Source organism: Pongo pygmaeus, chromosome 18 (genome assembly GCF_028885625.2).
Source record: "Pongo pygmaeus isolate AG05252 chromosome 18, NHGRI_mPonPyg2-v2.0_pri, whole genome shotgun sequence".
NCBI classification, from domain to species: domain Eukaryota; kingdom Metazoa; phylum Chordata; class Mammalia; order Primates; family Hominidae; genus Pongo; species Pongo pygmaeus.
The window spans coordinates 33,631,716-33,659,710 of record NC_072391.2 but is presented as its reverse complement, the minus strand read 5'-3'; the positions used below and the strand labels follow the sequence as shown (position 1 = coordinate 33,659,710).

At 45.6% G+C, this 27,995-nt stretch overlaps 1 protein-coding gene and 1 pseudogene across 7 annotated transcripts; one reads left to right on the top strand and one right to left on the bottom strand.

The window, feature by feature from the left end:
• LOC129015112 (ubiquitin-protein ligase E3A-like) lies at positions 1 to 5,245 on the top strand (annotated as a pseudogene).
• On the bottom strand, positions 4,048 to 27,972 carry LOC129015203 (nuclear pore complex-interacting protein family member A7). 7 transcript variants are annotated; one of them, XM_063654980.1, is made up of 11 exons: positions 27,403 to 27,972; positions 20,314 to 20,442; positions 16,826 to 16,925; positions 16,524 to 16,662; positions 13,459 to 13,560; positions 12,391 to 12,451; positions 12,246 to 12,281; positions 12,109 to 12,170; positions 11,897 to 11,991; positions 10,658 to 10,731; positions 4,048 to 8,900 (listed from the first exon to the last, which is right to left on the bottom strand). In XM_063654980.1, the coding sequence occupies exons 1-11, from the start codon at positions 27,466 to 27,468 to the stop codon at positions 7,803 to 7,805; spliced, it is 1,962 nt and encodes a 653-aa protein (XP_063511050.1). In that variant the 5' UTR covers positions 27,469 to 27,972; the 3' UTR covers positions 4,048 to 7,802. The 7 variants fall into 7 exon arrangements, with proteins under 7 accessions (XP_063511050.1, XP_063511051.1, XP_054308775.2 ...); XM_063654981.1 differs by having other exon boundaries at positions 10,658 to 10,728; positions 27,403 to 27,507; XM_054452800.2 differs by lacking the exon at positions 27,403 to 27,972 and adding an exon at positions 25,667 to 26,208.
• Between the last annotated feature and the right edge of the window lie 23 nt (positions 27,973 to 27,995).

Below are 27,995 nucleotides of genomic sequence, written 5' to 3'. Positions count from 1 at the left end.
ATGGCCTCCGGATTGGATGGCGCGGGCTGGGTGTGCGTGAGGTGCTCAATCCCTCCGGAGCATCTGGAGTGGCCACGTGCTGGTGCCGGCGGGGGCGGCGGCGGCGGCAGCGCAGGGGGCAGCCGGAGGCCCGGGAAGCCTGGACGTGGTGCAGGGAGCTGCCGACCATGCCGGCTTCTGATCGCGGGCGCCCAAATTCAAGATAGCCCTGGTGACATAGCAAGAGCCTGTCTCTATAAAAAATTAAAAATCAGCCAGGCATGGTGGTGCATGCCTGTGGTCCCAGCTACTCATGAGGCTGAGGCGGGAGGACCACTTCAGCCTCGGGGTTTGAGGCTGCAGTGAGCTATGACTGTACCACTGCGTTCCAGCCTAGGTGACAGAGTAAGACTTTGTCTAAAAAAAGAGAGAGAAAGGGAGATGGAAGATTTATGCTGCTGACTTTGAAGATGTTGGATGGGGAGCCAAGGAGTGCAGGGAGCATCTGGAAGCTTGGAAGAGGCAAGAAAATGGACTCTCCTTTAGGACCTCCAGGAGGAATGCAGTCCTGCAGACCCATTTGACTCTGACCCCCCAAATTCTAAGACAAGAAATTTGTGTTCTTTTAAGCCATTAAATTCGTGGTAATTTGTTACCTCAGCAATGGAAAAATGATACAACAGGGATATAAGTAAAAAGCAAAGAAAGAGATGTTTTGGTGAGCTGGAAGCTTGCCCAGCTGGGAGAAATCTAACAGAAATTTACTCGGGACCAGTAACAAGGATAAGGAGCTGGAGAAGGCTATAAATCAATAAATGGGCAGATAAAAAGGGTCAGAGAACATACAAATGGGCAGATTTCCAAGAACTGAAGAGAATGGATATATTAGTTTGCTGGGGCTGCCATAACAAAATAGCACACACAGGGTGGCTTAGACAATAGAAATTTATTTGCTTACACTTCTGGAGGCAAGAAGTCCAAGACCAGGGTGCCTGCTGGGTTGGTTTCACACAGCTGCCTTCTTGCTGTGTCTTCACATGGTCTTTACTTGGAGTGAAAACATCCCTGATGCCTGGTTTTATTTATTTTTTAAATAAAAAAAAAAAAAGAGAGAGAGTGACAGGGTCTCACTATGTTGCCCAGGCTGGTTTTGAACTCCTGAGCTCAGGCAATCCTCCTGCCTTGGCCTCCCAAAAGGCTGGGATTACAGGCATGAGCCACCACGCCTGGCCCCTGGTGCCTCTTTGTGTGTCCAGTTTTTTTTTTTTTAAAGACGGAATCTTGCTCTGTCACCCAGGCTATAGTGCAGTGGCTCAATCTGGGCTCACTGCAACCTCCCCCTCCCAGGTTCAAGCGATTCTCCTGCCTCAGCCTCCCAAGTAGTTGGGATTACAGACATGTGCCACCACACCCAGCTAATTTTTGTATTTTTAGTAGAGATGGGGTTTCACCATGTTGGCCAGGCTGGTCTCAAGTGATCTTCATACCTCAAGCGATCCTCCTACTTTAGCCTTCTAAAGTGCTGGGATTACAGGTGTGAGCCACCAAGCATGCCCCCAAATTTCCTCTTCTTATAAGGACACCAGACAGATTGGATTAGAGCCCATCCTAAAGGTCTCACTTTAACTTAATTGCCATTTTAAAGGCCCTATCTTCAAACACAGTCGCCTTCCAAGGTACTGGAAATTAGGGCTCCAACATATGAATTTTGGAGGGCATCATTTAGCCCATAACAACTGGGTTGATAAATTGAGGGACAGCCTACAGAATAGCTGGTTAGTGGTCTCGCTTGGAGACTAAGGCCATTTGACAGTTCAACACAATGTGAAGCAATCTAGGATGGGAGGCCAGACAGGGAACAAAGAACCTTAGGGTGAAGACCGGTGATCATTTGAATAAGATCTGTAGATTAGGTAAGTGTATGATTTCCATGCTTATTTCCTTGTTTTGATCATTGTACTATGGTCATGTAAGATATCAATATTTCAGGAAGCTTGGGTGAAGAGCATGTGGTAACTCTTTGTACTATTCTTCCAACTTCTTTCAAAGTCTGTAGTTATTTCAAAGTTAAAAGTTAAAAATCAAGGCCAGGCACGGTGGCTCATGGCTATAATCCCAGCACTTTGGGAGGCCAAGGCCAGTGGATCACCTGAGGACAAGAGTTGGAGACCAGTTTGGCCCACATGGCGAAACCCCGTCTCTACTAAAAATACCAAAATGATCTGGGCATGGTGGCGCATGCTTGTAGTCCCAGCTACTCAGGAGGCTGAGCCAGGAGAATCGCTTGAACTTGGGAGGGAGAAGTTGCAGTGAGCTGAGATCGCACCACTGTACTCCAGAGCCTGGGCAACAGGAGTCTGTCTCAAGAAAAAAGAAAAAAGAGAAGTTAAAAATCAGGACCAGGCGCGGTGGATCATGCCTATAATCCCAGCACTTTAGGAGGCCATGGCGGGCAGATCACAAGGTCAGGAGATCGAGACCACCTTGGATAACACGATGAAACCCCATCTCTACTAAAAATACAAAAAAAGAAAGAAAGAAAAATTAGCCAGACATAGTGGCGGGTGCCTGTAGTCCCAGCTACTCAGGAGGCTTAGGCAGGAAGCTACGTTGAGCCCAGGCATTTAAGGTTGCAGTGAGCTATGACTGTGCCACTGCACTCCAGCCTGGACCCCATCTCAGGCTGAGACCCCATCTCAAAAAAAAAAAAAGGTGAAGAAAAAAAGAAGCAAGGAGAAAATGAGTTCTATGAGGTGTGAGACTCTATAGTGTCTGTTGCTTGAGTTCCCACTGACACCCCACTTTTGGGACAGTGCCTGGAAGCTGGGAGCTCAGCATATGTTTTGGGAGGTGATGATCACTGAGGCACAAACTGAAGAGGAGGAGGCACACTGGGCCTCATCTCGCATTCATAAAAGCCCTCGCATTGTAACTTTTGACATTCTCTCTAGAGGAAGTCACACAATCAGTACAGTGTATTGCGTGTGTTGCAAATGTGAATTCTTGGCCTGTAAACAGTTAAAACACATTGCCATTTTGGTAACTGAGTTTTGCTATCCCTTCATTTCTTTCCCCGCCCCCTTTTTTTTTTTTTTTTTTTTTTTTTTTGAGACGGAGTCTCGCTCTGCTGCCCAGGCTGGAGTGCAGTGGCGCCATCTTGGCTCACTGCAAGCTAATTACAATCCTTTTTTCTTTTTTTTTTTTCGTAGAGATGGGGTCTTCCTATTTTGTCCAGGCTGGTCTGGAACTCCTGCCCTCAAAGGATCCTCCTAATTCTCCCAAAGTGCTGGGATTACAGGCATGTGCCACTGTGCCAGGCCAAATGCACCCCATTTTTTTAAGTGTACAATTCAATGGTTTTTAATATATTCACAAAGTCATGGAACCGTCACACCTAATTTCAAAATGTTTTCATCACTCCAAAAAATAACCCCATATGGGAGGCCGAGGCGCGCAGATCACTCGAGACCAGACTGGCCAACATATTGAAACCCCGTCTCCGCTAAAAATACAAAAATTGGTCGGGCGTGATGGCGCACACGTGTAGTCCCAGCTGCTTGGGAGGCTGAGGCAGGAGAATCCCTTGAACCCGGGAGGTGGAGGTTGCAGTGAGCCCAGATCTTGCCATTGCACTCCAGCCTGGGCGACAGAGACTCCGTCTCGAAAATATCTAATTAATTAATAAAAATAAATAAAGTCATAAGCAATGAATTTAGCAGTCGAAATCTAGTGAATGATGATGATGCCATTGTTGCTGCTTTGAAGTGCTTGAAAATGGTTTACTATGCAAATGCAGTGGGAGGGGAAGTGGACACAAATCACAATGAAGAAGATGATGAGGAGCCCATCCCTGAGTCTAGTGAGCTGACACTTCAGGAGCTTTTGGGAGAAGAAAGAAGAAACAAGAAAGGTCCTCGAGTGGGCCCCCTGGAAAATGAACTTGGTGTTAAAACCCTGGATTGTCAAAAACCACTTATCCCTTTTGAAGAGTTTATTAATTAACCACTGAATGAGGTTCCATAAATGGATAAAGATTATACTTTTTTCAAAGTAGAAACAGAGAACAAGTTCTTTTATGACATGTCCCTTTATATTGAATGCTGTCACAAAGAATTCGGGATTATATTATGACAATAGAATTCACATGTACAGTGAACAAAGACTCACTATTCTCTACAGCTTAGTTCAAGGACAGCAGTTGAATCCATATTTGAGACTCAAAGTTAGATGTGACCATATCATAGATGATGCACTTGTCTGGCTAGAGCTGATCGTGATGGAAAATCCTGCAGACTGGAAGAAGCAGTTGTATGTGGAATTTGAATGAGAACAAGGAGTTGATGAGGGAGGTGTTTCCAAAGAATTTTTTCAGCTGATTGTGGAGGAAATCTTCAATCCAGATACTGGTATGTTCACATACGATGAATCTACAGAATTGTTTTGGTTTAATCCATCTTCTCTTGAAACTGAGGGTCAGTTTACTCTGATTGGCATAGTACTGGGTCTGGCTATTTACAATAACTGTATACTGGATGTACATTTTCCCATGGTTGTCTACAAGAAGCTAATGGGGAAAGAAGGAACTTTTCATGACTTGGGAGACTCTCACCCAGTTCTATATCAGAGTTTTAAAGATTTATTGGATTATGAAGGGAATGTGGAAGATGACATGATGAGCACTTTCCAGATATCACAGACAGTTTTGGTAACTCAATGATGTATGACCAAAGGAAAATGGTGATAAAATTCCAATGACAAATGAAAACAGGAAGGAATTTGTTAATCTTTATTCTGACTACATTCTCAATAAATCAGTAGAAAAACAGTTCAAGGCTTTTCGGAGAGGTTTTCATATGGTGACCAGTGAATCTCCCTTAAAGTACTTACTCAGAACAGAAGAAATTGAATTGTTTATATGTGGAAACCAGAATCTACATTTCCAAGCACTAGAAGAAACTACAGAATATGACAGTGTCTATACCAGGGACTCTGATCTGATTAGGAAGTTCTGGGAAATTGTTAATTCATTTACAGACAAACATAAAAGACTCTTCTTGCAGTTTAAAATGGGCACAGACAGAGCACCTGCGGGAGGACTAGGAAAATTAAAGATGATTATACCCAAAAATGGCCCAGACAAGAATGGTTACCTACATCTCATACTTGCTTTAATGTGCTTTTACTTCCGGAATATTCAAGGAAGGAAAAACTTAAAGAGAGATTGTTGAAGGCCATCACATATGCCAAAGGATTTGGCATGCTGTAAAACAAAACAAAATGAAATAAAAAAAGGAAGAAAAAAATTTAAAACCTTAAAAAAATATAACAACGGGGATAAATTTTTGGTGGAGATAGTGTCCCAGTACAAAAAGACTGTAAGACAGAGAACCACAGTAGTCACCTGTGTCTGTGCCTCGCTTCTTTATTGGGGACATGAGGGTTGGAACAGCACATTTCAGCTACATATATGAACAAATCCTTTATTATTATTATAATATTTTTTGTGTGAAAGCGTTACAAATTTTTTCGCTTGTATGTACAGAGAGGTTTTTCTGAATATTTATTTTAAGGGTAAAATCACTTTTGCTTGAGTTTATTACTGCTTGAGGTTGAGCCTTTTGAGTATTTAAAAAATATATGCCAAGAGAACTACTCTCCCAAGGAAAATATTGCCACTATTTGTAGACAATGTAACCTTCAAGCATGTGCTACTTTTTTGTCCCTGTATCTAAATCAAATCAGGAACTGTGTACATATTTTTTAAAGATTTGCTTTTGAAACTTGAAGTCTTTAAAACAGTGTGATGCAATTACTGCTGTTCTAGCCCCCAAAGAGTTTTCTGTGCAAAACCTCGAGAATCAATAAAGACGGAAGGGAGAAATTGGAATGTTTTAACTGCAGCCCTCAGAACTTTAGTAACAGCATAACAAATTAAAAATAACTCATGCCACAGTATGTCGTCTTCGTGCGTCTTGCAATGAACTGTTTCAGTGGCTGGTCCTCTTTCTTAGTATATGAAAGGACAAGGATTTTTGTTCTTGTTGTTATTTTAAGTTTACTGGGGAAAGTGCATTTGGCAAAATGAAATGGTAGTCAAGCCTATTGCAACAAAGTTAGGAAGTTTGTTGTTTATTATAAACAGAAAGTATGTGAAAGTACACTTCAGATAGAGTTTTTATTAATTACTTATTGCCTAGATTTTCAATAGACAATCCAAAGTCTCCCCTTCGTGTTGCCATCATCTTGTTAAATCAGCCATTTTAGAGAGGCACGTGATGAGTGTTGCAACATAATGACAAAGATGGCTACTGTGCCTTGTGTTAATGAATCATACAGTAATCTAACCTGGAAATGAATGAAACTATTACTCCTGAGAATTACACTGTATAGCCCCACAGGTAAAATTTAATTCAAAACATGTTAAACATTACTTTCATGTACTATGGACAAGTAGAAATAGGTTTACATTACTGGATTTTCAGAAGTAAGTAGTTTCCCTTTTCCTAGTCTTCTGTGCATGTGATGATAGTTTCTTTTACTGCATTATGAAATAAAAGAATTATGTATTTTAACTAAAACAAAAAAATAAAAACAATAACAACAAAACAGAGAGAAAATAATCAACTAGAGAAAAATGGTACAGGTCCCAGGGGACATGAGACTGGAAATGTCAGTCATCTCAAAAAATCATCAACTAGAGAGGAAGAAAAGGTACCAGAAGACACTTGAGGGGAGGTGTCTGTGATGCCAGAAAATCATCAGCTTGAGAAAATGGTAGGAGTCCCAAGGGAAAGTCAACTGCAGGTGTCTGCGGTCTCAGAAAATCATCCGCTGGAGACGGTGGTTGAGGTGCCAGAAGACATTCGAGGGGACATGTCTGTGGTCTCAGAAAATCATCAACTGGAGAATGTGGAAGAGGAACCAAAAGACACTTGAGAAGTGTCTTGAGTCTGAGAAAATCATCAGCTGGAGAAAATGGTACCGGTCCTAGGCGACACTTGATAGGAGGTGTCTGTGGTCCCAGAAAATCATCACCTGGAGAAGGTGGAAAAGGTATGAGAAGATGCTCAGGAGGTGTCTGCAATCTCAGAAAATCATCAGCTGGAGAAAATGATCGTGGTCCCAGGGGACAGTTGATGGGAGGTGTCTATGCTCTCAGAAAATCATCAACTGGAGAAGGTGGAGAGGTACCAGAAGACACTCGGGAGGTGTCTTGAGGTTGAGAGAATCATCAACTGGAGAAGGTGGAAGAGGTATGAAAAGACACTCGGTGGGGGTGTCTTCAGTCTCAGAAAATCATCAGCTTGAGAAAACGGACCAGGTCCCAGGCGACAGTGGATGGGACGTGTCTGTGGTCTGAAAATATCATCAACTGGAGAAGGTGGAATAGGTACCAGAAGACACTCGAGAGGTATCTTGAGGCTTAGAGAATCATCAACTGGAGAAGGTGGAAGAGGTATGAAAAGACACTCAGGGGGTGTCTTCAGTCTCGGAAAATCATCAGCTTGAGAAAATGGACCAGGTCCCAGGCGAGAGTTGACAGGACGTGTTTGTGGTCTGAGAATATCATGAACTGGAGAAGGTGGAAGAGGTAGCAGAAGACACTCGGGAGGTGTCTTGAGGCTCAGAGAATCATCAACTGGAGAAGGTGGAAGAGGTATGAAAAAACAGTCGGGAGGTATCTTGTTTCAACTAAAATCATCAGCTCGAGGAAATGGTACAGGTCCCAGGTGACAGTGGACAGGAGGAGTCTGGTGTCAGTAAATCATCAACTGCAGAAGGTGGAAGAGGTACCAGAGGACACTCAGGAGGTATCCTGAGGCTCACAGAATCGACTGGAGAAGGTGGAAGAGGTATGGAAAACACTTGGGAGGTGTCTCGAGTCTCGGAAAATGATCAGATTGAGAAAATGGTCCAGGTCCCAGGTGAGAGTGGACAGGAGGTATCGGTGCTGTCAGAAAATCAACTGGAGAAGGTGGAAGAGGTACCAGAAGACACTCGAGGGGTATCTTGAGGCTCAGATAATCATCAACTGGAGGAGGTGGAAGAGGTTCGAAATGACAGTCGGGAGGAGTCTTGAGTCTCCGAATATCATGAGCTTTAGAAAATGGTCCAGGTCGCAGGCGAGAGTGGACGGCAGCTGTCTGTGGTCTCACAAAGTCATCAACCGGAGAAGGTGGAAGAGGTGCCAGAAGACACTCAGGCGCTGTCTGGAGGCTCAGAGAATCATCTACTGGAGAAGATGGAAGAGGTACAAAAAAACAGTCGGGAGGTGTCTTGAGTCTCCTAAAATCATCAGCTCGAGGAAACGGTAGAGGTCCCAGGTGACACTCGACCGGAGGTGTCTGTGGTGTCAGAAAATCATCAATTGGAGAAGGTGGAAGGGGTGCGAAAAAACAGTCAGGAGGTTTCTTGAGTCTCCTGATATCATCAGCTCGATGAAATGGTACAGGTCTCAGGTGACACTGGACGGGAGGTGTTTGTGGTCTCAGAAAATCATCAACTGGAGAAGGTGGAAGGAGTACCAGAAGACACTCGGGAGGTATCTTGAGTCTCAGCGAATCATCAACTGGAGAAAGGGAAATTGGTATGAAAAGACCCTTGGGAGGTGTCTTGAGTCTCGGAAAATCATCAGCTCGAGGAAGTGGTTCAGGTCCCAGGGCACACTCGTCTTGAGGTGTCTCTCTTCTCAGAAAATCATCAGTTGTAGAATGTGGTTGAGGTCCTAGTGGACACTGTAGTCGAGAAAGACTCAGAGGTCTCAGACACCCTTTAACTGATGGACGTGGTTGACCTCTCAGATAACACTGAGTTGGAGGAGGTAGCTTGTGGCCCATCCTTTTTCTTAAAGTTTCAGCCATGAGGTAGGGCCAGTAGGGCAATCCTGAGGAATGATGGTGCTCCACTGCCGCCATCCTGACCTGTAGGGCCGAAGGAGGAAATGTTTTCACACATATTCATTTGATGGACAAAATTACTGCCACCAACACAGGCTGCACCTTCTGTTGCTGGTGATAGATTTTTGCACCTTTCCATCCTCCAGGTTTCAAAATAGCAGTATCAGTGTCATAATATCAGCCTTCCACTGAGTACTGCCCACAGCTGGGGAGTAAAGAAAAGTCATTGGGACACACTGTTGTCTCCACATGCCACTGTGTCTGTTTGCAAATGTAGGCAGGCTGGGGTCCTGCCCCAGGGAAGACAAGTCATAACAGAGTACTAAAGAAGCATGTTTGAGACACAGGAGTGTCTATGTCTATCCTCTTTCCTCCCTCACAGCCATCACCAGAGCATGTTTCTTGCACCAGGTCAACAGAGAGTAAGAGAGGCATGAAAAGCCCATTGTCCACACATGTTGCAGCTTCTTTTTGGAGAATGTTTTCCAGGCCTTTTATGTTCTGTCTCTGATTCTCAGAACTCCACAAGGTCAGTGTGACCACCCTGCTCCAAATCAAAGAAAACAGAGGTTTCCAGAGGAAGGAGAAATTGTGCCCAGGGTCACACAGCTTGCAAGAGGCAGAGTGGAAGTTGATTCCAGCTCTGCCTGTGGGACCCTCTCATTTCTCCTCTGTTTCCCTTCTGGACAAAGGATCTTCTTCACTCTGGAGGTGCCACCCATGAGAACAAAGAGCTCTGGAGATATGTGGATTCCTGAAGAGCTTCAGGGGAACTGGGAGAGGGATTTCTGCCAGAACAATCTTACCTCAAGAAGTCAGTTAGACATGGCTGTAATATTTCTTTTCACTCCCAGGTAATACCAAATTGTAAGTGCACTAGGACATAAAGAATACTTTCGTCCATGGAAAAATGAGGTGGGAATTCTAAACAAAGCAAGTTTTAAAACTGTGTTTCACTTCAAGTGTACAAGTCCCATCATGTGTAATCATAGGACTCGGCAGCTTTTGAAGGTACAGAGGCCACACAAGAACCAGCTTAGCTGAGCATCATTTAAGGCCTTCATTTGGAATTGTCCCTGTGGGTAATAAGTTACATTCACTCTTCACTAATTTAGAGTCAGGGCCTATTTGCTATTACAAATATGGAACCCCTGACACTTAGAATATTAGATCAGGGGCCCCACTGGGTGGGTATGAAGGTGTTTTTGCACAACACGGTTACCAACAGGGATGGGACTGTGATGAACTATGGAATTGGCCTTGTCAAAGAGCATTCAAAATTGTACAAAGCACAAATTAATGTTAGATTAATGCGTTTTCACTATTTTCACTTCTGGGAATACAGAAGATATTTCAAACGTTAATCACCTACATTATAGCAGAATGCAAACAAAATCACAGCAAAAGAAAATCCCACATATTTCGGAAATGAGACCCCACAACATCTTGGGTAAGGTGGATCAGTCAGAGTTCACCGCGCCTGGAGACCTACAGTACTGGAGGTCAGTGGTGCCTCCTCGTGTTATTTCTGGAAACAGAACAGTAAAAGCCCTTCAGCCCTCAGTCCCTGAGCTTTTATGGATTCTGGAGGTGCCACCAACGATGATCAGCTGGGAATGGAGAAGCCTGAAAGCTCATGGAGAAGATTTTGCTTCTCAAGAAGTCGAGACAGAAAAGGCACCACAGAACCCACAGAGCAGAGGCCAAGCCAGAAGAGGGCGTTGTCAGAAAAGACCAAAGCATCCTGATATAGGAAGAGTGAAAACGTCCCCAGCATTTACCTTTGTCTTCTCTGTGTTTTCAGCTTGGACGCCGCTGCTATTCCTCATGGGAACCGAATGAGGTCCTGAATCTGCTAAGGACCAGAGAAGGGAATGGGGCTAAATCTGGCTTGCATGTTCTGTGCAGAATAAGAAACCCTCCACACCCTCCGCTGCCATCTCACTCTCTGCCACACAGGTCCCTTACCAGAGGCACAGGGTTTATTGACCACATGCCTCAGAGGACTCTGGAGCCCTCTGGACCCTCATCCTTGAGGAAGATACCACAGAGCCCTGGTCCAGGGTTATTCTTAACTCTCAACAGGCTGTGAACAGGTCGGGCTCTAACCAGCTGGAAATGAGCTCTAAATCAGTACATATCAGAGGAAATCACTCATCATGTGACCACAGACTCAAAATTAAAATAGGAACAGCCATGGTTGGAAGAATATCAATAAACCCTGGACAGGAACAGCACTGCTCCTCTTCTTCAAGCCACAGGGACATTTAAAATTCTGTGGATTCATAGTTAATCTAACTTTCATACCTGGCCAGGTATTATCAATACTTATGAACAGAAATGGACATAAAGAGATGAACAATCATGAGAAAAGGTAAGAGCTACAGAAATTAACTGGAAAGTTTTAGGGTTACACTTCAAATGTTAGAGGAGTAGGATTACATAGAAATTTAACTTACTAATGGAGTTATATAGTTGACAATAAACAGCTTAAACAAAAAGAATGAAGGAAGTTCCAAAAAGTGTAAATAAATGCTTCTTTTCTTAAAGCAGATCTCAAGCTACAATACTGATCCATGAAGACACGGCCAGAAAATCTCTGCTCTCATCAGCACATGTGGCTCCCATTCTAAAGTGCTATTGTTGTTTTCTCAAGTGAAAGAAAAAGAAATCCTTCACACTGAGTCAAGGTGGAAAGGCGAGCTGGCCCATCTGCCTTCTAGGCTCATCTCCTCAGTTAAAAGTAACCAAGACATCAGGGTGGGGCAACGTCCACAGTCAGTGGAGCGGCCTGAGCTCCACCATTCACAGGGGACTAGCCAAGAGCCATTCAGCTCGGGCACCTGAGAAAAATAGGGTCCTGCCACCCAGCGAGACAACTGTTCTCTTTATAAGTGCTTGGAATTGTTTCCAGGAAACATAACAATCACCCCACCCGAGCCCTCATCCCCAAAAGGAGAAGCAAGGTGTGTGGATTGTGCAGCAGAAATTAAGTGGCTGCCTTCACAGCGAGCTCCTACCCCTCCGGAAAGGTTTCTCTAGGCCCGGTCGTCCCTGGACTGGCTCCTGACTCATGTGTCTCTCTGGCACTCTCTGCTTTTGCCTCATTTCACACCTAGAAGACATAGAAAGAATTGACTTGAAGAATTAGAGCACCAAGTTCTTTACTAGATGCTCAAAGCTTTATCTCAAAACAAAAACATCCTTTAAAATGTCCATCACAATGACCTACCTGTGCTGCTTGTAGGCAGCCTTCCTCTCTGCCATCCCCCTTTGCAAGGCTTGAGCACAGAGCTGTGGGGAGAAAAATACATCCATGTCCTGACCTGGCAGACTATGTCCAAAAGCAAGGAAAACAAACAAACTTACTGAGTTGGCAAGAGGCTTTCTTGCAGAAGGGGCGATCTGAAAAAGCCAACACATGAGAAATTGAATGTTGAGAGAGTCTAAGGGCCGTGGCATCATCTGCATCAGCACTGAACTATCCTGCAACTGCGGGGACGAAGCTCCTTACTTTGCATCTGTAGTAGTCCTCTGCCCGCCGCCGCAACTCTTGCATGCGTTGAAACAGTTTCCTATGGATTACAATCACCTTCATCAGATAAAGCACCACTTTCAGGATGATTTTAAATAATCTGCCATGTTTCTGTTATCCTCACAACTGTACCCTTACACAATCTATCTATACCTAGAAAACATTTCAGATGGCTATAAGAGTACAGTCTGAGCCGGTGGCGGTGGCTGACGCCTGTAATCCCAGCACTCTGGGAGGCCGAGGCGGGTGGATCACAAGGTCAGGAGATTGAGAACATCGTGGCTAATACGGTGAAACCCCATCTCTACTAAAAATACAAAAAATTAGCCGGGCGTGGTGGCAGGCACCTGTAATCCCAGCTACTCGGGAGGCTGAGGCAGGGGAAATCACTTGAACCTGGGAGGCGGAGGTTACAGTGAGCCAAGATCACGTCATTGCACTCCAGGCTGGGTGACAGAGCAAGACTCCACCTCAGAAAAAATAACAAAAACAAAAACAAAAACAGTACAGTCTGATCCAAACTGTTGCTGTATTGATTCCTCCTCTTTTGCTTACTGCCTGCTGACTTCTGAGTTGACAATTTCCTTCCCCATTCTCAGTATATCCCTAATTCATCCTTCATTGAGCATCTTTTATCATAAAGCTCTATTCTCTTTGTATTAATATCCTTGCCGTGTTTCACAGGGCAGAAACAGCTGGGCTTATAAACAGGCATAGTCCTTTTGAAGGATGTGGTTGATCCTACAACACACTTTCCTAAGGATGACAACAACTCACTCCACCCCTAGAATGGCTGGTAACCGAGTTTCCACACAGTCTAGCTGGCAATGGGGTCAGGAGACGTTTTGCTACTTCACATCTTTTGGTCACTGGTAAATCTTAAGGTACTTTGTTTTCTGTTTTGTCAACTCTCTCTCTCTCTCTCTGGATATGTCTTCTGACCATTTGTTTCTATTTCTGCAATTACTGGGTCTAAACACTGTACAAAGGTTAAAAACAACATCCAATGGGGGTTTCCCAAGAGGGTGGGGTTGTTTCTGAACTCACAGGTAGGTGTGTATTTCTTTCATATCCAATTTCCCATTCTCCTCTGCCTCTGATAGCTGCCTCCTGTTTTCTGCTTGCTCACATTCTTTCATATTTTGTTTCCTGCGATTAGAAGGGAGGGAAATGCACACACATGATCCACCAGCCCGTGTGGGATTCCCTCTGTCCTTCTGGCATCTGAAGGCTGTGATTCAAAGATCCCCCCTGCAACCTTCCCATAAATGAACCAACTGATTCTCACAACCAAAGGGAGAATTGACACCTCCCATTGAGGGACAAAGAAAAATCACACTCTGGCCTGCTGGCAAGTCACCTGTCATTTCCAGCTCATCTTCATAGTTCTATAGTTAGTCCTATTCTTTAGTAAATAAAGACTATTAAAAGCTTCTATGAAGTGCACTATGTGTGTCTCTGGGGTCAGTCTTGTGCTTGACACAGCGAAAGCTCATTTTAGTTCAGTGTGAAAAACCAGACCTCACCAACTCATCACAACTAACTCCATCGGAAGCAGAGGAATGCTCCTCATCTGACTCCTCCTGTGGGAGACCTGATTCTCAGTCAGAGGCTGATGCCGGAACTGAGACCATCAGCCATAGAGAGATCCTTCCAGAATATGGTGTCATTAACCCTGCAGTTCACTACTGCACTTTGCCATGATTCAGGACTGGAACTCTTGTCATCGACTTTAAAGATCCTGGTTGAGAGAAAAGGCAATCTGAATGCTGGGTGCATCTATTGAATTAGAAATGATCAGAATGGTTCCTAAGTCAGGGTGTTATGTCCTGAAAATAGATGACAACTGCAAACCATCCACCCTGGTGTTGACTGACTTTAACAAGGTTCAGTTCACAGAGAGTGAGGGCAGAAAAAGGAAATGGCCTAAAAAGGTAAGTTTGCTGTGTTGCTCTCACACCACTTGATTCATGGTCCTGATCCTAAGGACCTCACCTGATACTTGGTTTTATAGGAAGGATGTGTAAAATTCCCAGAACGCTAGGAAACAGGGACAAAAACACTTCAAAGAGAAAGTTAATGAACTTGTTTCTGACCACAGGGCATCCTTCAGCACATGCTGTCTGGAGTGACCTCAAACAAGGAGTGTGTGGTGAAGTGCTGAGAATGCAATGGGAGCAGGGTCCTGTCCCCACGCTAAATGAGCTCACAGATTAATGCAAATGAGAAGCCAGTGAGGACCTCACTACTCCTGCTGTGCACTTGGGAACTACAAACACAAAACCTGACTCTGAAGGGAAGCTAAGGAAGCATTCTAATCTTGAGTTGACATAAGTGCATCTGAAGCTTCCGATCTCTGATGAGAACAATGGGGGACACCAAACAGAATATAAAACCCATGATTGAATACATCAAATTGCTAACATGGCAGTAAACAGACATGAGGTCAAGATGGAGAAGAAGGAAACCCAGGACGAAAGTCAGCCTTGCATTTGGAACCCATTTCCCTGAGTTTCATTGCTGAATTCCAGAAGGGACTACTGAGATGCAAAGAAGCAGAGCAGCTTTTGCACACATGCATGCGATTAGATGAAAAACAAGTGGATTGAGGGACTGCCAATGAAAGCGACCCGTACTGAAGTCCACTGGCTCTGGTTGAGACCCAGAAGAGTCACACATCAGAACAGAGGTGGATAGGAAATACCCTGGCCTTTGTAGGGACTGAGCCTGCACTGACGACCTCAATTGCAGCCTGTATGGAGGACCCCTCACTATCCCCCAGATGTAGACTCTCATTTCTTCTGCAGCAAGATAACATGCTACTAGGCCTCAATTCATTGTTAAATATTTTTTAACAAGTATCTCACATTTAACAAAAAAAGATCAGTCATATGGCAGCAAAATACAATGTAATATGACCAAAACGTGAAAGACTGTGAAAATGAATCTGGAGGTGACCCAAGCATTTTCAACAATCCAGGCTGGGAGCAGTGGCTCACGCTGGGAGGCAGACGCAGGCAGATCACCTGAGGTCAGGAGTTCAAGACTAGCCTGGCCAACATGGTGAACCCCGGTCTTTACTAAAAATACAAAAACTGGGCTGGGCACGGTGGCTCACGCCTGTAATCCCAGCACATTGGCAGGCCAAGGTGTGCGGATCATGATGTCAGGAGTTCTAGACCAGCCTGGCCAATATGGTGAAACCCCGCCTCTACTAAAAATACAAAAATTATCCGGGCATGGTGGCATATGCCTGTAGTCCCAGCTACTCAAGAGGCTGAGGGATAAGAATCACTTGAGCCTGGGAGGCGGAGGTTGCAGTGAGCCAAGATCACACCACTGCACTCTAGCCTGGGTGACAGAGTGAGACTCTGTCTCAAAAAAAAAAAAAAAAAAAAAAAAAATTGGCTGACTCTGGTGGCACACACCTGTAATCCAAGCTACTCGGGAGGCTGAGGCAGAATTGCTTCAACCTGGGAGGCAGAGGTTGCAGTGAGCCAATATTGCGCCATAGCACTCCAGCCTGGGCGACAGAGTGAGACTCTATCTCAAAATCAAAAAAAAAAAAAAAAAAAAAGGCTGGGTATGGTGGCTCACACCTCTAATCCAGCACTTTGGGAGGCTGAGGCGGGTGGATCACCTGAGGTCAGAAGTTCGAGACCAGCCTGGACAACATGGTGAAATCCCGACTCTACTAAAAATACAAAAAATTAGCTGGGCATGGTGGTGGGCACCTGTAATCCCAGCTACTTGGGAGGTTGAGGCAGGAGAATTGCTTGAACCCAAAAGGCAGTGAGTCGAGATTCTGCCATTGCACTACAGCCTGGGCAACAAGAGCAAAGCTCTGTCTCAGGAAAAAAAAAAAAAAAGAGAAAGGAAAACCAATGCCAGTAGTAGCACCTCTTCTTCCCTCAAAAAAATTACAAACAAGAATGTAGGAAGGGAAAGGAATTATGCGGATTAAACTAATCAAGCAGAAAGGACAAACTCAATTTTGAACCCACTGAATTTGCCACAAATACTGTAGAAAATATTCTCAAGGACTTTACAGTTGTCTACTTTGATTGGCACATGGTTCATAACAACAGTATTTGTGTCAAGGCACATCTTACTCTTCCTTGGCAGTCTTCCTCTGTCCATTGATTTTGTAATGACTGTTGACCTTCCTTGTCACCTTATGGACTTCAGCTCGAACTTTGGCTTCCATATGTCTCCATGAAGTAAAGAGGTCTTCCAGGCCAATTTTAATTCCTGGAAAGGAAGAAACCCTTTTCTTTGTGTGCATACAAATGGACCTCGGCCCTTGGTGACAGTGAGGAGAGGAGAACGTGAGAAACCTGAGGGCAAGAAGCTGTTCTTTCCCTTTCCAGGGCAAACTCATTTCCACACTATGGGGACTCCAACAGAGCCATACCTTCCCGGCTACGGCTATTGCACCTCCAGGCTTTCCGCTGTACATCCTTGGATCCGTCATGTACATTTTGTGACTTTAAGACAGTCTTGAGGAAAGACACCTAGGAAATAATAATTTAAGAATGACGGCTGGGCACGCTGGCTCATGCCTATAATCCCAGCACTTTGGGAGGCCGAGGCGGGTGGATCACGGTGTCAGGAGTTCAAGACCAGCCTGGCCAAGACGGTGAAACCCCGTCTCTACTAAAAATACAAAAATTAGCCGGGCATGGCTGCGGGTGCCTGTAATCCGAGCTACTCGGGAGGCTGAGGCAAAGAACCATTTGAAGCCGGGAGGCGGAGGTTGCAGTGAGCCGAGATCACCGGGAGGTGGTGCATGCCTGTAATCCCAACTAGTCGGGAGGCTGAGGCAGGAGAATCACTTGAACCCAGGAGGAAAATGTTGTAGTGAGCTGAGATTGTGCTATTGCACTCCAACCTGGGCAACAAGATTGAAACTCTGTCTCAAAAAAAAAAAAAAAAAAGGCCAGGTGGGGTAGCTCACGCCTGTAATCCCAGCACTGTGGGAGGCCGAGGCAGGTGAATCACAAGGTCAAGAGATGGAGACCGTCCTGGCCAACATGGTGAAACCCCGTCTCTACTAAAAATGCAAAAATTAGCTGAGCATGGTGGCGCACGCCTGTAGTCCCAGCTACTCGGGAGGCTGAGGCAGGAGAACTGCTTGAACCCGGGAGGCAGAGGTTGCAGTGAGCCGAGATCACACCACTGCACTCCAGCCTGGTGACAGAGTGAGACTCCATCTCAAAAAAAAAAAAAAAAAAAAAAAGACATGAATATACTTCACACAACTGAACTGTACACTTCAACACGGTTAGATGGTAATTATCATGTTATAAGTATTTTACCACAGGTTAACATGTTTCACAACTTGAAAAGGAAGTAATTACCTTCAGCTCTCCGAGTTCTAGAATTTGTAACATTTCACCCCCTGCTCCTTCCTGATCTGCACTGGAGCATCTTCCTTCTACCCCTGCTCTACTCAGAGTCCACTTTCCCTTCCCTCACATCAGCTTCATTGAGGCTGGTTTGAACCTAACGCAAAACATTCTCACTAATGACTGAATTTCCACCAAGATTTCCATATTATCACAGTATGCTTTTAATCTTCTAAGATATTAAATATTTGTTCTCATCATAGCTAAAATGCAATGCAAATCCCATCTCAGATGTGGGTCAGATACCTATGAATCTCCTGAGGTAGTCATTGAAATAACTTTTTTTTTTTTTTTTTTGAGATGGAGTGTCACTCTCACCCATGCTGAAGTGCAGTGGTGCTACCTTGGCTCACGGCAACCTCCACCTCCCAGATTCAAGCGATTCTTGTGCCTCAGCCTCCCAAGTAGCTGGGATTACAGGTGCCCACTACCATGCCTGGCTAATTTTTGTCTTTTTAGTAGAGATGGGGTTTCACCATGTTGGCCCATCTGGTCTTGAACTCCTGACCTCAAGTGATCCACCTGCCTCAGCCTCCCAAAGTGCTGAGATTACAGGCATGAGCCACCATACCTGGCCTGAAATAATATCTTTCAAATTCTTCGTAGAATTTGTTCTTTTCTGATTTCTGCACATAGGATAAAAAACAAAACATGTAGTAGGATTTCGAGAGAAGCAATGGGTAATCTAAAAAGATGAAAGAGCAACCACATCTATCCCACAGCTACCGCTAGATTTCATAGGAAAGGTAGCTGGCCCAGTTTGGAGCTAGGAGGAATGTCAAACACATGAAGAAATGAGAAGCAAGGAAATGCCATCATGCATGAATGCTTCATGGCACCCATGATGCCCCTGCTTAGGAGGTAGTGGTATAGATGACTAGATGACAAGGACAAAGATGAGAAGGCGCAAAGTTGTCCAAGTCAAACAGTCCAACTGAACTTTCCTCAATGGAATTTTTAAAAAGTGGTGAATTTAAAAACTTCCCCCGGCTCACGTGGTGGCTCACGCTTGTAATCCCAGCAATTTGGGAGGCTGAGGCAGGCAGATCATTTGAGGTCAGGTTTTGAGACTAGCCTGGCCAACATGGTAAAACCCCGACTCTACTAAAAATACAAAAATTAGCTGGACATGGTGCTGGGCACCTGTAATCCCAGCTTCTTGAGAGGCTGAGGTAGGGGAATCGCTTGAAGCCAGGAGGTGGAGGTTGCAGTGAGCCAAGATCACACCATTATACTCCAGCCTGGGCAACAGAGGGAGACTCGTCTCGGGGGTGGGGGGAAAAAAAAAAACTTCCTCCAATTTATACTGAAAATTCTCTCTTCAGGACTAAGTGGCATAGAGAATGTTAAATGTTCCTCGATATCTTCATAACTCATATATTTTCTGTTTTCTACATTATCTTGAAAGGCAGTGCCAAATGACGTGTAATTATCTAGGTGGTAAAACTGAAACATACTTCCTCTTCCCTTGAATATAAAAAAGCATTGTGGTATTAGTACTTTTATCTTGGATCATTGTTCAGAAGGAGGTTCAGCCCCCACACAACCACATTTTTACTGCCATGAATGGCAAGAGAAAATGTAGAGCTCAACTTACCCAATGGAAAAAAGGCTCAAAAGACAAATTATGGCAGAACTTAGCAGCCAAATTCTTACCAAGTACAGACTTTTGACATACTGATCTCTCTCCAGTTGCCACTGGGAACATGCACTTTGAATGATGTCATTCAAAATTACCCTGCCCAGATACACTTTTCATTGATTCTCTGGAGGGAAGTTCTAAGAGATTCTCTGGGGCTTTCTCTGCATCATGAGATGCAGTGCAGTTCTGCCCTTCACCTTCTGGAAGTTTGTCACCTCGTCCCTATGACCTCAGAGGAACTTTGTCTCAGGCCAATTGTTTGTTCCTTGAGCTCTTCCATTTCCCCTAAAAATCATTTGCTGCCCCTCTAAATGGCCTACATCTCCATCTATCTCCCTCTCCCCTCAGAAGAGGGTGCTCTTTAAGCATCAACCATCCGGCCCTTCTAGCAGTCTCATTTTTCAGCTGGTTCCCATGTTTATGACTGTTCTATGTTTTTCTTCTCCTGTTAAGCTGTCTGTTTTCAGCTCATTTCTGCAGTGAATCTTCAGAGAGGAGACTGGAAGCTTTCCTTCCACCCATATGCTAGAACTATAAAGCAGAAGAGTTTAGAAAGAATTTCCTATTTAAGTGATGAAACCTCATACTCCATTTCTGATAAATAACACTAAGGTTAAAAAAAGTTATTTTTGACCAAAAGCTCTGTTGACATTTTATTAAACAAACACCAACCTATTTAATTTTCATAATGTAAATGGCAGATACTTTCATAATTCTTATGCTAATAAATCATTTTCCTGATTTTTTGGGTAAAACCACATATTCATAATGAAGTCCAGAAACGTGAATTGTTTTAAATAATTTCTTATTTGTGATTACAAGTATACCTCTACAGAAAGTTAGTATACTCACACAAAGGCTAGTTTTCCAGAGGAAAATGGCAAGTGTAGAAATTCCCAGAAACACAATAATGATAACTATCCAAGGAATTCCACAAAAGTCAGTCCCAGGATGAAAATCATCAGGCACAGAATTGATAACCTGGAATAATAATAGTTGAAATAATGAAAAGGTCAATGACACTGACAATATTTCACTCAGAAAGAATCATCCTTAGAAACCATCAACCTCCTCCAAAAGGTAACCACATCCCTCAGATATCACCGTGGGATTCCACTGCTACAAAAAAGAACAGAAGTTAGAAGTCTCATGTTTTTCAGATGGCTGGTAGTGTTTTTAGGCATTGCAAATGTGGGGTGTCGTCTTTCTTGGTATAAAGCAGGGATATCCAATCTTTTGGCTTCCCTGGCTATATTAAAGCAAAGTTGTTTTGAGCCACACATAACATACACTAACACTAACAATAGCTGATGATCTAAAAAAAAAAAAAAGCTCCTTTTTTTTTTTTTTTTTTTTTTTTTTTTTTGGAGACAGAGTTCCGCTCCGCTCAGTTGTCCTCCTTGAGCCTCCCAAGTAGCTGAGATTACAGGTCTCTGCCACCATGCCCGACTAATTTTTGTATTTTTAGTAGAGATGAGGTTTCACCATGTTGGCTAGGCTGGTCTCGAACTCCTGACAGGCGATCTGCCTACCTCAGCCTCCCAAAGTGCTGGGATTACAGGTGTGAGCCACCATGCCTGGCCACTTTTTGCTTTTGTTCTTGTTTGTTGTTTGTTTTTGAGATGGGGTCTCACTCTGTCACCCAGGCTGGAGTGCAGTGGCGTGCTCTCGGCTCACTGCAACCTCTGCCTCTCAGGTTCAAGTGATTCTCCTGCCTCAGCCTCCTGAGTAGCTGGGAGTACAGGTGTCTGACAGTGCACTCAGCAAATTTTTGTATTTTTTGTGGAGATGGGGTTTTGCCATGTTGGCCAGGGTGGTCTCAAACTCCTGACCTCAGGTAATCTGCCCACCTCAGCCTCTCAAAGTGCTGGGTTTACAGGCAAGAACCACTGCGCCTGGCCAAAATCTCATAATGTTTTAAGAAAGTTTACAAATTTGTGTTGAACTGCATTCAAAACTGTCCTGGGCCACATGCAGCCCATCACTCATGGGTAAGACAAGCTAAGTATAAAGTAATTATCTTATCTTTTTGTTTTGAGACAAAGTCTTGCTCTGTTACCCAGGCTAGATTGCAGTGGCATGATCTCAGGTCACTGCAACCTCCGCCTCCCGGGTTCAAGCGATTCTCCTGCCTCAGCCTACTGAGCAAATGGGATTACAGATGCCTGCCACCGTGCTTGGCTAATTTTTGTATTTTTAGTAGAGACAGGGTTTCACCATCTTGGCCAGGCTGGTCTCCAACTCCTGACCTCATGATCTACCTGCCTCGGGCTCCCAAAGTGCTGGGAATACAGGTGTGAGCCACTGCGCCTGGCCAGTAGTTATCTTTTCTTTAAAGTTATTTAGTTGTTTTTTAAACTGATGTGTAACATTGGATGCATTTATTATATATCACATGATAAAAGAATCCCTCTAAATAATACTTCTCTGTTGGATTATGTGAATCTTTGTCATTTAAAGCTCAGCATAAGTAAAAAAAAAAAAAATAATAATTCAATGAAGGGATTACTTCATTCACAAATAAGTATCAAATTTTAGTGCTTAAAAATTAATAAGGTGGGCCGGGCGCGGTGGCTCATGCTTGTAATCCCAGCAATTTGGGAAGCCGAGGTGGGTGGATCACGAGATCAGGAGATTGAGACCATCCTAGCTAACATGGTGAAACCCCATCTCTATTAAAAATACAAAAAATTAGCAGGGCCTGGTGACACGGGCCTATAGTTCCAGCTACTTGGGAGGCTGAGGCAGACGAATCACTTGAACCGGGGAGGCAGAGGTTGCAGTGAGCTGAGATTGCACCACTGCACTCAGCCTGGGTGACAGAGTGAGACTCCGTCTCCAAAAAAAAAAAAAAAAAAATGACCAAGGTGGATATCATGGAAATGGCATGAAGAGTGTGGGATTTCTCTAAGACTGTTCATATTCATTCCATTAGACTCTTATGTGAGTGAAGATGAAGACTTCCCCTGAGTAAGTTCAGATAGCTTGTGATAGCATTTCTACATCGATTCCTCAGGATTTAACTATATATTTTTGAAAACATCTCAATTTTAAATGTTTCTTTCAAGATGGTGAACTAGAGATAGCCCTTCAACAGGTTGAACTCAGCATATGCTGAGTCTGAAATGCAAATGATGGAGTTAGAGAACCATACAACAATGGTAATGATTCAGAAACATGGTGTTGAGCAAAATAAGGCAGACACAAAAGAGTACCTATGGCATGGTATGCATCTGTATACGCAAAATTCCAGAATAAGCAAGCTAACCCATGATAAGAAAGAGCCTGGCTGGAAAGAGTGCGAGTTCACTTTCTGGGGTGACATACTAGTTAGATCTTGGCTGGGCACGGTGGTTTACACCTGTAATCCCAACGCTTTGGGAGGCCGAGGCGGGCGGATCGCCTGAGGTCGGGAGTTGAAAACCAGCCTGATCAACATGGAGAAACCCTATCTCTACGAAAAATACAAAATTAGCTGGCCGTGGTGGCACACGGCTGTAATCCCAGCCACTCGGGAGGCTGAGGCAGGAGAATTGCTCGAACCTGGGAAGCAGAGGTTGCGGTCAGCTGATATTGTGCCACTGCACCCCAAAGGGCAACAAAGGATATTGTGCCATTGCACTCCAGCCTGGGCAACAAGGGAGAAATTCTGTCTCAAAAAAATAATAATAAAAAAATAAAAATAATAAAAATAAAATAATGTACATCTTGAACGGGGGTTGGGTTGTGCTGGTGTACATAATTCCCAAAGTTAGTAAACTTACACTTAAGGTTATATATTTTGGCTGGGCGCGGTGGCTCACGCCTGTAATCCCAGCACTTTGGGAGGCTGAGGCAGGCGGATCACGAGGTTGAGAGATAGAGACTATCCTGGCGAACATGGTGAAACCCCGTCTATACTAAAAATACAAAAATTAGCCAGGCGTGGTGGTCTGCGCTTGTAATCCCAGCTACTCAGGAGGCTGACGCAGGACAATTGCTTGAACCCCAGAAGCGGAGGCTGCAGTGAGCTGAGATCTTGCCACTGCACTCCAGCCTGGGCGACAGAGTGAGACTCTGTCTAAAAAAAAAAAAAAAAAAAAGTCGTCAAACCAGATGACACAAATCAAGTGATATTTCACTTTGTTTTGGTCCATTTTGTTTGTTTGAGACAAGAGTGCAGTGGGGCCATCTCGGCTCACTGCAACTTCCAGCTCTTAGGCTCAAGCGATCCTCCCACCTCAGCCTCTCCGGTAACTGGGATAACAGGAACACACCACCAGGCCCAACTAATCATTTTTGGAATTTTTTGTAGAGATGGGGTTTCGCTATGATGCCCTGGCTAGTCTTCAACTCCTGGACTCAAGTGCTCTGCCCACCTCGGCCCCCTAAAGTGCTGGGATTACAGGCCTGAGCTGTGTAATTTCATGCCACATGACACAGCCTGGAAACAAGGAAGAAACCCCGCGGGTCCAGCGTCTACTCACATAGGTGGGGTGATGGCTGATAAATCCCAGCAGGAGGAGCCAAAAGAGCAGCCACCACACTGGCATGTCCTGGTCCTCTCAGGGCGCCCTGAGGCAGCCAGGAAAGAGGCAGGGGTGGCTTAGGGCGGGGGGAGGGAAGGGGAAGGGGACAGGGAGGCAGAGGGAAGGGGGAGGGGAGGGGAGGGAAGGGAAGGGAAAGGAAGAGAAGGGGGCTGTTGGGCACCTGGAGGTGGAAGAGGAGGAGGAGGAGGAGGAGAAAGGGGTCTGGGAAAGGATCCGGTTCAAATTAAGTTCTCAAGCGCTGGTGGAAGGTTTAGCTACAGGTCACAGAGAAGGTCAATCAGTACCAACAGGACGTGCAGGGCAAGGGAGCGTAAGGCTTAGGAGCAGTTAGATGGAGACCAAGGTTCTGCTTTCCGCCCAACTGCCAAACCTTCTTCGGTCTGGGCCGTCTCTTAGCAACCCTAGGATTTTATACTCCCTCTCCACCAATCCCTGATGCCGGTGGTGCTGCCTCACAATGGATGGTCCGCGTGCGCCCCGCCATTCCAACGCCCCCTCCCCCATCTCAGCCCCCCACGCTCCTCCCAAGGACAGGTCCTCTCTGGAACCTTCACAAACCTGATTTCTGGTCCTCCCCAACCAGCTCCCTGTCCCTGCTTCTGGGCACTCCTTCCTTCCTGAGCTCCCAGGGTTCCTCAAGGTCAAACATGGAGAAACCCTATCTCTACTAAAAATACAAAATTAGCTGGCCGTGGTGGCACACGGCTGTAATCCCAGCCACTCGGGAGGCTGAGGCAGGAGAATTGCTCGAACCTGGGAGGCAGAGGTTGCGGTCAGCTGATATTGTGCCACTGCACCCCAATGGGCAACAAGGGATATTGTGCCATTGCACTCCAGCCTGGGCAACAAGGGAGAAACTCTGTCTCAAAATAATAATAATAATAAAATAAAAATAAAAATAATAAAAATAAAATAATGTAGATCTTGAATGGGGGTTGGGTTATGCTGGTGTACGTACTTTCCAAAATTAGTAAACTTACACTTAAGGTTATATATTTTGGCCGGGCGCGGTGGCTCACGCCTGTAATCCCAGCACTTTGGGAGGCTGAGGCAGGCGGATCACGAGGTTGAGAGATAGAGACTATCCTGGCGAACATGGTGAAACCCCGTCTATACTAAAAATACAAAAATTAGCCAGGCGTGGTGGTCTGCGCTTGTAATCCCAGCTACTCAGGAGGCTGACGCAGGACAATTGCTTGAACCCCAGAAGCGGAGGCTGCAGTGAGCTGAGATCTTGCCACTGCACTCCAGCCTGGGCGACAGAGTGAGACTCTGTCTAAAAAAAAAAAAAAGTCGTCAAACCAGATGACACAAATCAAATGATATTTCACTTTGTTTTGGTCCATTTTGTTTGTTTGAGACAAGAGTGCAGCGGGGCCATCTCGGCTCACTGCAACTTCCAGCTCTTAGGCCCAAGCGATCCTCCCACCTCAGCCTCTCCGGTAACTGGGATAACAGGAACACACCACCAGGCCCGCCTAATCTTTTTTGGAATTTTTTGTAGAGATGGGGTTTCGCTATGATGCCCTGGCTAGTCTTCATCTCCTGGACTCAAGTGCTCTGCCCACCTCGGCCCTCTAAAGTGCTGGGATTACAGGCCTGAGCTGTGTAATTTCATGCCACATGACACAGCCCGGTAACAAGGAAGAAACCCTGCGGGTCCAGCGTCTACTCACATAGGTGGGGTGATGGCTGATAAATCCCAGCAGGAGGAGCCAAAAGAGCAGCCACCACACTGGCATGTCCTGGTCCTCTCAGGGCGCCCTGAGGCAGCCAGGACAGAAGCGGGGGTGGCTTAGGGCCAGGGGAGGGAAGGGGACAGGGACAGGGAGGCGGAGGGAAGGGGGAGGGGAGGGAAGGGAAGGGAAAGGAGGAGAAGGGGGCTGTTGGGCACCTGGAGGTGGAAGAGGAGGCGGAGGAGGAGGAGAAAGGGGTCTGGGAAAGGATCCGGTTCAAATTAAGTTCTCAAGCGCTGGTGGAAGGTTTAGCTACAGGTCACGGAGAAGGTCAATCAGGGAAGCAACAGGACGTGCAGGGCAAGGGAGCGTGAGGCTTAGGAGCAGTTAGATGGAGACCAAGGTTCTGCTTTCCACCAAACCTTCTTCGGTCTGGGCCCTCTCTTAGCAACCCTGGGATTTTATACTTCCTCTCCACCAATCCCTGACGCCAGTGGTGCGGCCTCACAATGGACATCCCACGAGCGCCCTGCCATTCCAATGCCCCCTCCCCCATCTCAGCCCCCCACGCTCCTCCCAAGGACAGGTCCTCTCTGGAACCTTCACAAACCTGATTTCTGGTCCTCCCCAACCAGCTCCCTGTCCCTGCTTCTGGGCACTCCTTCCTTCCTGAGCTCCCAGGGTTCCTCAAGGTCAAACATGGAGAAACCCTATCTCTACTAAAAATACAAAATTAGCTGGCCGTGGTGGCACACGGCTGTAATCCCAGCCACTCGGGAGGCTGAGGCAGGAGAATTGCTCAAACCTGGGAAGCAGAGGTTGCGGTGACCTGATATTGTACCACTGTACTCCAATGAGCAACAAGGGATATTGTGCCATTGCACTCCAGCCTGGGCAACAAGGGAGAAACTCTGTCTCAAAATAATAATAATAATAAAATAAAAATAAAAATAAAAAAAGTAAAATAATGTAGATCTTGAACGGGGGTTGGGTTATGCTGGTGTACGTACTTTCCAAAGTTAGTAAACTTACACTTAAGGTTATATATTTTGGCCGGGCGCGGTAGCTCACGCCTGTAATCCCAGCACTTTGGGAGACTGAGGCAGGCGGATCACGAGGTCGAGAGATGGAGACTATCCTGGCGAACATGGTGAAACCCCGTCTATACTAAAAATACAAAAATTAGCCAGGCGTGGTGGTCTGCGCTTGTAATCCCAGCTACTCAGGAGGCTGAGGCAGGACAATTGCTTGAACCCCGGAAGCAGAGGTTGCAGTGAGCTGAGATCTTGCCACTGCACTCCAGCCTGGGTGACACAGTGAGACTCTGTCTAAAAAAAAAAAAAGAAAAAAAAGTCGTCAAACCAGATGACACAAATCAAATGATATTTCACTTTGTTTTGGTCCATTTTGTTTTTTTGAGACAAGAGTGCAGCAGGGCCATCTCGGCTAACTGCAACTTCCAGCTCTTAGGCCCAAGCGATCCTCCCACCTCAGCCTCTCCGGTAACTGGGATAACAGGTACGCACCACCAGGCCCGCCTAATCTTTTTTGGAATTTTTTGTAGAGATGGGGTTTCGCTATGATGCCCTGGCTAGTCTTCAACTCCTGGACTCAAGTGATCTGCCCACCTCGGCCCCCTGAAGTGCTGGCATTACAGGCCTAAGCTGTGTAATTTCATGCCACATGACACAGCCCGGTAACAAGGAAGAAACCCCGTGGGTCCAGCGTCTACTCACATAGGTGGGGTGATGGCTGATAAATCCCAGCAGGAGGAGCCAAAAGAGCAGCCACCACACTGGCATGTCCTGGTCCTCTCAGGGCCGCCCTGAGGCGGCCAGGACAGAGGCGGGGGTGGCTTAGGGCGGGGGGAGGGAACGGGACGGGGACGGGGAGGCGGAGGGAAGGGGGAGGGGAGGGAAGGGAAGGGAAGGGAAAGGAGGAGAAGGGGGCTGTTGGGCACCTGGAGGTGGAAGAGGAGGAGGAGAAAGCGGTCTGGGAAAGGATCCGGTTCAAATTAAGTTCTCAAGCGCTGGTGGAAGGTTTAGCTACAGGTCACGGAGAAGGTCAATCAGAGAAGCAACAGGAGGCGCAGGGCAAGGGAGCGTGAGGCTTAGGAGCAGTTAGATGGAGACCAAGGTTCTGCTTTCCGCCAAACCTTCTTCGGTCTGGGCCCTCTCTTAGCAACCCTGGGATTTTATACTCCCTCTCCACCAATCCCTGATGCCGGTGGTGGAGCGGTGACGCCTGCCATATCATTAAGGAATGATATGGCCTCAGTGCAATGGATGTTTACAAGAAATCAAGAATAAAACTTTTTTTAAAAAGCAAA